The 12,188-nt window shown below is 36.9% G+C and overlaps 1 protein-coding gene across 9 annotated transcripts in view; it reads left to right on the top strand.

Annotated features, from left to right (window-relative positions):
• WDR19 (WD repeat domain 19) overlaps positions 1-12,188 on the top strand; it is a 202,483-nt gene that overhangs the window by 170,811 nt on the left and 19,484 nt on the right. For 8 of the 9 annotated variants that reach the window (XM_077136609.1, XM_077136612.1, XM_077136607.1 and 5 more), the window contains 3 exons: positions 7,844-7,967; positions 10,532-10,608; positions 10,915-11,039. In XM_077136609.1, coding sequence (XP_076992724.1) covers positions 7,844-7,967; positions 10,532-10,608; positions 10,915-11,026 — 313 coding nt within the window. In that variant the 3' untranslated portion in view covers positions 11,027-11,039. Of the gene's footprint in view, positions 1-7,843; positions 7,968-10,531; positions 10,609-10,914; positions 11,040-12,188 lie in introns of those variants that run through there. The other variant, XR_013165826.1, reaches the window with a different exon arrangement.

Genomic DNA, 12,188 nt, shown 5'->3' on the forward strand with positions numbered 1-12,188 from the left:
TGAACTGAATGTCAAAGAACAGATGGAGAACAAAGCCATCCAGCAAGAAAATCTTAGGTAAAAGAGTGAAAAGTCTCCAGAATAAGCTAATTAAGGAAATTAAATGTCTAGAAGACAGCAAAAATGATGAATCATACTAGGAAAATTGAAAATATGGCCCAGTCAAAAGAGCAAACCAGCAATTCAAATGCGATACAAGAGTTTAAACAATTAATTCAGGATGCTTGCACAGACATGGAAAGTCTCATCAAAAATCAAATCAGTGAGTTGAGGGAGGATATAAAGAAGCAAAGAATGAACAAAAAGAAATCGAAAGTCTGAAAAAACAAATCACAGAACTTATTGGAGTGAAAGGCACAGTAGAAGAGATGAAAAAAGCAATGGAAACCTACAATGTTAGATTTCAAGAGGCAGAAGATAAGATCAGTGAGCTGGAGGATGGGACATCTGAAATCCAACAAGCAAAAGAAAATACAGGGAAAAGAATGGAAAAATATGAGCAGGGACTGAGGGAATTGAATGACAGCATGAAGCACATGAATATACGTGCTATGGGTGTCCCAGAATGACAAGAGAAAGGAAATGGAGGAGAAAGACTAATGGAGGAAATTATCACTAAAAATTTCCCAACTCTTATGAAAGACTTAAAATCGCAGATCCAAGAAGTGCAGCGTACCCCAAACAGAACAGATCCAAGTAAACATATTCCAAGACACGTGCTATTCACAGTCAGAGGTCAAAGAGAAAGAGAGAATTTTAAAATCAACAAGAGAAAAGCAATCCATCACATAGAAGGGAAGCCCAGTAAGACTATGTAGATTTCTCAGCAGAAACCATGGAGACAAGAAAATAGTGGCATGATGTATTTAAGATTCTAAAAGAGAAAAACTGCCAACCAAGAATCCTATATCCAACTTCAAAAATGAGTGGGAAGGGTGCATGGGTGATTCAATGGTAGAATGCTCACCTTCCATGCAAGAGACCCGGGTTCAAATCCCAGACCATGCACCCAAAAATAAAAATTAAGAAAAAAAAAAGTGAAGGGGAAATAAAAACATTTTCAGACAAAAAAATCACTGAGAGAATTTGTGACCAAGAGACTGGCTCTGCCAGAAATACTAAATTTCCTAGAGACAGATAGGAAAAGACAGGACAGTGAAGTGTGGAGAACAGTGTAGAAATGAAGACTATCAGTAAAGGTAAAGAAGAAAAATTAGATATGACATATGAAATCCAAAAGGCAAAATGTAGAAGAAAATACTGCCCTTATAGTAATAACACTAAATATTAATGGATTAAACTCCCCATCAAAAGACATAGACTTGCAGAATGGATTAAAAAACAGAACACATCTATATGCTGTCTACAGGAAATGCATTTTAGACTCTATATGCTGTCTACACGAAATGACTTTTAGACCCAAGGACAAACATAGGTTGAAAGTGAAAGGTTGGGAAAAGATATTTCATGCAAACAGCAAAGTAGCTATACTAATATCCAACAAATTAGACTTCAAATGTGAAATAATTAAGAGACAAAGAAGGACACTATGTATTAATAAAAGGAACAATTCAACAAGAAGACATAACAATCATAAATATTTATGCACCAAGCCAGAATGCTCCAAAATACATGAGGCAAACACTGAAGAGACAAATAGACACATCTACCATAGTAGTTAGAGACTTAATTCCCCACTCCCATCAATGGACAGAACATCTAGACAGAGGATCAGTAAGGAAACAATTTAAATAATACAGTAAATGAACTAGACTTAACAGATATTTATAGAACATTATACCCCACAACAGCAGGATACACCTTTTTCTCAAGTGCTCATGGGTCATTCTCAAGGATGGACTATAGGCTGGGTCACAAAGCAAATCTCAATAAATTTTTAAAAGACTGAAATCATACAAAACACTTTCTTGGATCATAAGGAAAGGAAATTGGAAATCAATAACAGGCAAAGGACCAGAAAATTCACAAATATATGGGGGCTCAACAATAGACTCTTAAACAACCAGTAGGTCAAGGAAGAAATCACAAGAGAAATCAGTAAATATCTTGAGGCAAATGAAAATAAAAACACAACATATCAAAATTTATGGGATGCAGCAAAGGCAGTGTTCAGAGGAAAATTTATTGCCCTAAATGCCTATATCAAAAAAAAAATAAGCAGCAAAAATTGAGGAATTAACTATTCATTTGGAAGAACTACAGAAAGAACAACAAACTAACCCCAAAGCAAGCAAAAGAAGAGATAACAATGATTAGAGCAGAAATAAATGCAATTGAGAACATGAAAACAATTGAGAAAATCAACAAAACCAGAAGTTGGTTCTATGAGAAAATCAATAAAATTGATGGACCCTTAGCAAGGTTGGCAAAAACAAGTAGAGAGAGGATGCAAATAAATAAAAACAGAAATGGAAGAGGTGACATAATTAACAATCCTGCAGAAATAAGGAGGTGATGAGAGGATACTATGAACAACTTTATGCTGATAAACTAGGTAGCATAGATGAAATGGACAACTTCCTAGAAATGCATGAACAACCAACATTGCTTGAGAAGAAATAAATGACCTTAACAAACCAATCACAAGAAATTGAATCAGTCATTAAGAAACTTCCAAAAAAGTAAAGTCCAGGACCAGATGGCTTCACATGTCAATTCTACCAAGCATTCAAGAAAAAATTAGTACCAATCCTGCTCAAACTCTTCAAAAACATTGAAGAGGAGAGAAGGCTACCTAACTCATTCTGTGAAGCCAACATCACCCTCATAGTAAAGCCAGGCAAAGATACTACAAGAAAAGAAAATTACAGACCAATTTCTCTAATTAACATAGACACAAAAATCTTCAACAAAATTCTTGCAAATCAAATGCAGCAGCACATTAAAAGAATTATACACCATGACCAAAGTAGGATTCATCCCAGGTATGTAAGGATAGTTCAACATAAGAAAATCAATTAATGTAATACACTATATGTTCTAGTTTGCTGGCTGCCAGAATGCAATATACCAGAAACAGAATGGCTTTTAAAAAGAGGAATTTAATAAGTTGCTAGTTTATAGTTCTAAGGCCAAGAAATTGTCCCAATTAAAACAAGTCTTTAGAAATGGCCAATCAAAGGCATCCAGGGAAAGATTCCTTGTTTCCGGAAGACTGATGAAGTTCAGGGTTTCTCTGTCAAATGAGAAGGCACATGGCAAACATAGTTAGGGCTTCTTTCTCAGCTGGAGGGGCACATGGCAAACATGGCGTCATCAGCTAACTTTCTCTCCTGGCTTCCGGTTTCAAGAAGCTCCCCAGGAGGCGTTTTCCTTCTTCATCTCCAAAGGTTGCTGGCTGGTGGACTCTAATTTGTGGTGCTGCAGCATTCTCTGCTCTCTCCAAATCTTCATTCTCCAAAATGTCTCGTTTTTTATAGGACTCCAGAAGCTAATCAAGACCCACCCAAATGGGTAGAGACATTTCGTCACCTAATCCAGCTTAACAGCCACTTGTGATTAAATCAGAATAAGGATTATTCTGCCTTTATGAAATAGGATTTAGATTAAAACATGGCTTTTCTAGGGGACATACATCCTTTCAAACCAGCACACCATATCAACAAATCAAAGCAGAAAAACCACATGATTATCTCAATTGATGCAGAAAAGGCATTTGACAAAATTCAACATCCTTTCTTGTTGAACACACTTCAAAGGATAGAACAGAAGGGAACTTCCTCAACATGATAAAGGGAATATATGAAAACCCACAGCTAACATCATCCTCGATGGGGAAAAACTGAAAACTTTCCCCCTATGATCAGGAACAAGACAAGGATGTTCACTGTCACCATTGTTATTCAACATTGTGTTGGAAGTTCTAAGCCAGAGCAATTAGACAAGAAAAAGAAATACAGGGCATCAGAATCGGAAAGGAAGAAGTAAAACTCTCACTGTTTGCAGATGATATGATACTGTATGTCGAAAACCCTGAAAAATCCACAGCAAAACTATTAGAGCTAATAAATGGGTATAGCAAAGTGGCAGGTTACAAGATCAACATTCAAAACTCTGTAGTGTTTCTGTACACTAGTAATGAACAATCTGAGGGGGAAATCAAGAAAAAAAATCTATTCACAATTGCAACCAAAAGAATAAAATATTTAGGAATAAATTTAACTAAGGATACAAAAGACCTATATACAAAGAAAACTATAAGAAATTGCCAAAAGAAATCATAGAAGACCTAAGTAAATGTAACAGCATTCTGTGTTCATGGATTGGAAGACTAAACATATTAAGATATCAGTTCTACCTAAATTGATTTATAGATTCAATGCAATACCAATTAAAATCCCAAAAACTTAACTTTGCAGAAATAGAAAAACTAATGACCAAATTTATCTGGAAAGGTAGGGTTCCCCAAATAGCTAAAAATATCCTGAGAAAGAAAAATGAAGTCAGAGGTCTCATACTACCTAACTTTAAGGCCTATTATGAAGCTACAGTGGTCAAAACAGCATGGTACTAGCATAAAGATAGATATATTGACCAATGGAATCAAATAGAATGTTCAGATATAGACCCTCTTCATCTATGGACAACTGATCTTTAATAAGGCAGTCAAGCCAACTCACCTGTGACAGAACAGTCTCTTCAATAAATGGTGCTTGGAGAACTGGATATCCACATGCAAAAGAATGAAAGAGGATCCATATCTCACACCCTGTACATAAATCAACTCAAAATGGATCACAGACCTAAACATTAGATCTAAGACCATAAAGCTTTTAGAAGAAAATGTAGGGAAATATCTTATAAAACTTATAATAGGAGGCAGTTTCCTAGATTTTACACCCAAAGCACGAGCATTGAAAAAAGAAATAGATATATGGGAACTCCTCAAAATTAAACATTTTTGCGTATCAAAGAACTTTGTCAAGAAAGTAAAAAGACATCCTACACAATGAGAGACAATATTTGGAAATGACATATCAGATAAGGGTCTAGTATCCAGAATATATAAAGAGATTGTTCAACTCAACAACAAAAAGACAACCAACCCAATTACTAAGTGGACCAAAGATATGAACAGACACTTCTCAGAAGAGGAAATATAAATGGCTAAAAGGCACCTGAAAAGATGTTCAACTTCCCTGGCTATTAGGAAAATTGAAATCAAAACCACATGAGATATCATCTCACACCCGCCAGAATGGCCATTATCAATAAAAACAGAAAACGACAAGTGCTGGAGAGGATCTGGAGAAAGAGGCACACTTATCCATTGTTGGTGGGAATGTAAAACGGTACAACCACTGTGGAAGGCAGCTTGGCGGTTCCTCAGGAAGTTAAGTATAGAATTGCCGTATGATCTGGCAATACCATTGCTAGGTATCTGTTCAGACAACATGAGGGCAAGGACACAAACGGACATTTGCGCACCAATGTTTATAGCAGCATTGTTTACAATTGCCAAGAGATGAAAACAGCCAAAATGTCCATCAACAAATGAGTGGCTAAACAAGCTGTGGTATATACATATGATGGAATATTACCCAGCTGTAAGGCAGAATAAAGTAATGAAGCATGTAGCAACGTGGGTGGACCTTGGGAACATTATGCTGAGTTAGATTAGCCAGAAACAAAAGGACAAATACCATATGGTCTCACTGATATTAACTAATATTAATGAATGAACTTGGAGAATTTCAGTTAAGAACAGAGGTCATCAGGAGATAGAAATAGGTAGATATTGGGTAATTGGAGCTGAAGGGATATAGATTGTGCAACAGGACTCATTGTAAAAATTCAGAAATGGATAGCACAATACTACCTGATTGTAGCACAATGATGTAAGTAAACTGAATGAAACTGAATGTGAAAATGATAGAGGTAGGAGAGCTGGGGACACATATGAAACCAGAAGGAAAAATAGACGATAAAGACTGAGATGGTGTAATCCAGGAATGCCTAGAGTGTACAGTGATAGTGACTAAATGTACAAACTAAAAAATGTTTTTGCATGAGGAAGAACAAGGGAATATCAATATTGTAGGGTGTTGAAAATAGATGATCGTTCATATTTTAAAACTTCAACTTCTGTGAGAGACTAAAGCAAAAAATGTCTGTTTGGTACAAAGTTCATATTTTGACTGGTGCATTTCCTAATATAACTTACATGAACAGGCTAATTGAAAACACCGTGAGTACACGGAACCTTGAATAGGGCATGAGATTTTGTAGGTTTGTCCTGTGTGATGCCCCGATAAATCCCAGAGTGGTTTGAACAGTGAACAAAGATGTATTTGTAAAGTCCCCTTGGGGGAATGATGAGAAAGTGGGAAAATTGAACTTTCCCATTTGGAAAATTCCTGATATTCTCGCAAGCAGTGGGGACAACCAAATCAATAAGCCAAACTTGGGGTTTGAGCATATGAAATTTATCCCCTCAAAGGATAGGCTAAGCCTACTTAAAATTAGGTCTAAGAATCAACTCCAGAGAACCTCTTTTGTTGTGCAGATGTGGCTTATCTCTCTCTCAACCAACATGACAAGCAGACTCACTGCCCTCCCCCTCTCTCCGTGGGCCATGATTCTCAGGAGTGTAAACCTCCCTGGCAACATGGGACAGAAATTCTAAAATGAGCTGGGACTTAGCATTAAGGGATTGGGAAAACCTTCTCGATCAAAAGGGGGAAGAGAGAAATGAGACAAAATAGAGTGACAGTGGCTGAGAGCATTCAAACAGTCGAGAGGTTATCCTGGATGTTATCCTTAGCATTATATAGCTATCCCTTTTTTATTTTAAGGTGTATTAGAGAGGCTAGAGGGAAGTGCCTGAAATTGTAGAGCTGTATTCCAGTAGCCATGTTTCTTGAAGATGAATGTATGATGATATAGCTTTCTCAGTGTAACGATGTGATTGTGAAAACATTGTGTTTGATGCTCCTTTAACTACGGTATGGACAGATGAATAAATAATATGGATTAAAAATAAATAAATAATAGGAAAAATGTTAAAACAAATTGAGTAGATTGAAATACTAATGATCAATGAAAGGGATTGGTAAGGAGATAGAAAAAAGAAATGGGTGAACAAAGGTTAAAATATATTGGGTAGATGGAAATACTGTGGTCACTGACAGGGAGGGGTAAAGGTTATGATATGTATGAGTTTTTTTTTCTTTTTCTTTCTTTTTCTGGAGTGATACAAACATTGAAAAAAATGATCATGGTGATCAATATGCTACAATGTTATGATATTGTGAGCCATTCATTGTAGACCATACATGGAATGTTTGTATATTAAGAATGTTTATGTTTGTATGTTGTTTTGGCTTGCCAATTTAAAAAATTATTAAAAAACATAGCACACACAAAAAAAGCCATAGGCTAGTGGCTTCCTTATTGGATATAGCAGAATTGGAACGTTTCCACTGTCCCCGAAAGTTCCATTGGACAGTACTGGATAGCCTTTACCACTTCAATTACGCAAAAGAGAGAGGGGAGAAACGGTAAGCTCACCACTTTGGAGGAACAAGAAAAGAGGAGACACAAGGCCTGCCCATGTTTTCTGTTATTTAATGCAGTGGGAACTCCACCAACTCACACACATGGCCCATGTATACCCTGGAATCTGGCTAGTCCTAATAACTCAGAGTTTGGGTCAATGAGGAAGGGACCACAGGTAAACTCATTCTCTGGTCTCAGAGTCAAATTAGAATGAAGTAAGTGCATTACATGTTACTAGTTTTCAAAACATGCCTTCTCTCTGCTGTCCATGCTATGTGAAATGAAGGGTCATTGTTTTTAAATGATATGTGACTCCTCCTCACAGAAGGCCCGATACATCCGAGACAGAAGAGGCCACGACACCTTGCCCATTTTGTGATTTTCTTCTCCCAGAGTGTGAACTCCTCTGCCCTGGATGTAAAAATAACATCCCATATTGCATTGCAACAGTAAGTTTCCTTATAATGTTATCCCTCTTTTTGTTACATACATATTTATAGCCTCTTTGAATAGGTGATATATGTCAACATTTTCTTCACTTCTGAAAAAATCTTACCCTCAAATTTCCTGCAACATTTAGCATATAACTTCATAGTAAAGTATCTTCAAAGCACAAAGCACACAAGTAGATTGAAATACTAGTGATCAATGGAAGGGAGTAGTAAGGGATATAGAAAAAGAAATGGGGGAACAAAGGTTGAAATATGTATGTACAAGACAAATCAGGGCACTGCAGGGCATTGTAGCACAGGCCTGGGGAATCATGGTTCTAGACTCAGATCCTTTTTGTGCCATTTATGGGCCCCATAACCCAATGCAATTTGCTTTACCTCCTAAGGTTCATCTGTATCAATACCTGCTTCATTAGCATGTAACAACATAGATGGACCTTAAGGACATTTTGCTGAGTGAGATTAACCAGAAACAAAAGGGCAAATACTGTATGGTCTCACTGATATGAACTGATATTAGCGAATGAACCTGGAGAATTTCAGTTGGTAACAGAGACCATCAGGAGATAGAAATAGGGTAGATATTGGGTAATTGGAGCTGAAGGGATATAGATTGTGCAACAGGACTCATTGTAAAAATTCAGAAATGGATAGCACAGTACTACCTAACTGTAATACAATAATGTTAGAACACTGAATGAAGCTGAATGTGAGAATGATAGAGGGAGGAGGCCTGGGGGCACAAATGAAATCAGAAGGAAAGATAGGCAATAAAGACTGAGATGGTATAATCTAGGAATGCCTAGAGCATATTAATGATAGTGACTAAATGTGCAAATTTAAAAATGTTTCTGCATGAGGAAGAACAAAGGAATGTCAGTAATGCAGGGTGTTGAAAACAGATGGTAATTAATATTTTAAAACTTTGACGTAGGTGTGAGACAAACAAAAAAGTGTTTATTTGGTACAAAATTTATATTTTGACTAGTACATTTCCTAATATAACTTATGTGGACAGCTTAATCCAACACCATAGTACTTGGAACCTTGCGTAGGACATGAGATTTTGTAGGTTTGTCCAGAGTGATGCCCACATAAATCTAGAGCGGTCTGAACGGTGAATAGGGAAGTATTTGCACAGTCCCCTAGGGGGAATGGTGAGAAAGAGGAAAGTTCAACTTCCCCAAGTGGAGAATTCTTGATACTCTCACAGGCAGTGGGGACAGCCACAGCACTAGGCCGAGACTACAATCTTGGGGTTTGTTCATATAAAACTTAATCCCGCAAAGGATAGACTAAGCCTACTTAAAATTAAGCCTAAGAGTCACCCCCAAGAGAACCTCTTCTGTTGCTCAAATTTGGCCTCTCTTTCTCAGCCAATACAGCAAGCCAACTCACCACCCGCGCCCTCTCTACATGGGACATGATTCCCAGGGGTGTGGACTTCCTGGAAGCTTGGGACAGAAATCCTAGAATGAGCTGGAACTCAGCATCAAGGGATTGAGAAAATCTTCTCGACCAAAAGGGGAAGAGCAAAATGAGACAAAATAAAGTGTCAGTGGCTGAGAGATTCCAAACATAGTTGAGAGGTTATCCTGGAGGTTATTGTTACGCATTAAATAGATATCATCTGTTTAGTTAAGATGTAATGGAGACGCTGGAGGAAACTGCCTGAAAATGTGGAGCTGTGCTCCGGTGGCCATGTTTCTTAAAGATAATTGTATGATGATATGGCTCTCGCAGTGTGACTGTGGTTGTGAGAGCCTTGTGTCTGATGCTCCTTTTGCCCACCTTATTGATGGATAAGTAAAACATATGGATTAAAAATAAATAAATAATAGGGTGAACAAATGTTAAAATAAATTTAGTAGATTGAAATGCTGGTGATCAGTGAAGGGGAGGGGTAAGGGGTATGGTATGTACGAATTTTTTCCTATTTTCTTTTTATTGCTTTTTCTGAATTAATGCAGATGTTCTAAGAAATGATCATGATGATGAATATATAACTATGTGATGATAGTGTGAGTTACTGATTATATAACAAGCTCGGAATGATCATATGATAAGATATTTGTGTTTGTTTGTGGTTGTGTATCATAAATAAAAAATAAATACATTTTAAAAAATAAGTAAATAAAAATACCTGCTTCATTGAGATAAAGCACAGATTGATAACATGTATGAAGCCATAGTATAATACCTGGCATGCTGTAGAATTTAAGTGGCATTTTTGTTAATTTTCTTAAGGCCTATAATTAGAAAACTGTAAAATATAAGATGCTTTATTAATTGTTGGGTTAATGTTTTATTTTAAAGGAAAAGACATTCAGTAGTGAAGTCAGAAAATTAAAGAGTATTCTTTTATATATCAATCTGAATTTTTTAAAGTCTGGCTTTAGTCCTTTTGATGCCATCTCTTTCTAGTCAATTAACCACCTATGTGAAATATCAATAATTTTATAATTTATAGATCTAGCTTTTATTTGCAACCATTATAATTGAATGATAGTAGGAGTTTTCAAACTAAAAACTAATCTTACTTTTACATGTACTATCTCCAGGGTCGACATATGTTGAAAGATGATTGGACAGTTTGCCCACATTGTGATTTCCCTGCCCTATACTCAGAATTTAAGATGTAAGTATCATTTCACTCAGTCTCAAAAGTATATTTAAAAAATATACTTGCATTCACCCACCCTTTTATGCCAAAGTTTCCTTATTCACATTCTTAAAGATTCTGAAAGACCCAAAATCATCTTCTTGGAAAAACCTTCTGAGTCTTTTGAGAACATTATCTTTAAAGGGAAGCTTGAGACTGAGTATTTCTAGTCTTAAATTGCATGATGAACATGTGCTGAGAGGTACTGTTTTTCGTTGGAGAAACCAAAGATAAAGGAATGTTACAGATTTAATTTACTCTGCATTTCCCTCCTCCAAACAGCATGTTAAACACTGAAAGCACATGTCCTATGTGTTCAGAAAGATTAAACCTTCCTCAACTGAAAAAGATTTCAGACTGTACCCAGTACCTGCAAACAGAAGTAGAGCAGTGAGTAGCATGCACAGGTAAGTGTCACCCCATTCACTCGCCTTATCAAGGCACAAGGGTCCTCAGTGCACACACAAATTTAAATTTTCAATTAGTTTGGACTCCTTTTTGTTCATCATATAAACTGTCAAATTTGAACAATGTGACGACAAAAAATTTTAAAAAAGAAGAAATGCAGTTAGTACAGTGTCCATAATTGAAAAAGGGTTAGTTGGCCAAGTAGCATCATGGATTCCAAACTAGAAAATGTGTTATCAAATCACATGTTCTTTTGTTTAATTAGCCCATTAAAACCACAGCTGGTTAATAAAAAATGGCAGTATTTTTAGGTTCTGTGATATAATCCAGGAGAATTTATTGTAAGTATTTTGGCTTTCAGTGATTTGAAAAAATCCCCATTTCTTTTTCCTTGCCATTCTCATTTTTGTCACATCAAAGCCACATACCCCTTCTACTCACATTCCATTGACAAGATAATCCAGGGAGGCAGGAAGATAGAGTCTTTAGCTGGGAAGCCAAATGCCCTGCCCAAACCCAGGAGATTCTTTTATTAAAAGGAAAAGAAGGAGATTAGTTCCTGATAGCATCTGAAACTGTCAGGTTAAAACATCTCTGCATTCCTCCTACACCCTGCTCTCTTGCAGTCTTCCTACCACAGTAAATGGCAATTCCATCCAAATAGCTGCTCAGGACAGAAACCTAGATACTATCCTTAATTCATCTTACCCTTACTCCCAACATCCAGTCTATTAGCAAGACCTCTCAATTTACCTCCAGCGCACTGTGTTCCCTTTCTAAACCTTCCATTAGTTTTTGTAGCACCTGCAAAAAAAAATACAGAGTATACAAGTCTCTCTTTAAGCAGTTCAGCCTCCTCCTCCTCCTCCTGCCTCATCTCCAGTAACTCCCCTCACTCACTGTGCTGCAGCTCACTGGCCTTTTTGCTGATCCTTGAACACTCCAAGATAATTCCTTTCCTAATCTTTACATTTTCTGTTACCTCCACCTAAAGCAAACTCTGCCCCATTTCAAGTACTAGCTCAGATGCCATCCCTTCCTAGAAACTGTAACAGCCAACCCAAAGTTAGCCCTCCCAGGCACTGTTCTCTTAGTCCTGGTTTCTTGCACTGCACTCATCACTGTGGAGTTACCTTGTTCATTTGTTT

This window comes from Tamandua tetradactyla, chromosome 19 (assembly GCF_023851605.1).
Source record: "Tamandua tetradactyla isolate mTamTet1 chromosome 19, mTamTet1.pri, whole genome shotgun sequence".
Lineage (NCBI taxonomy): Eukaryota > Metazoa > Chordata > Mammalia > Pilosa > Myrmecophagidae > Tamandua > Tamandua tetradactyla.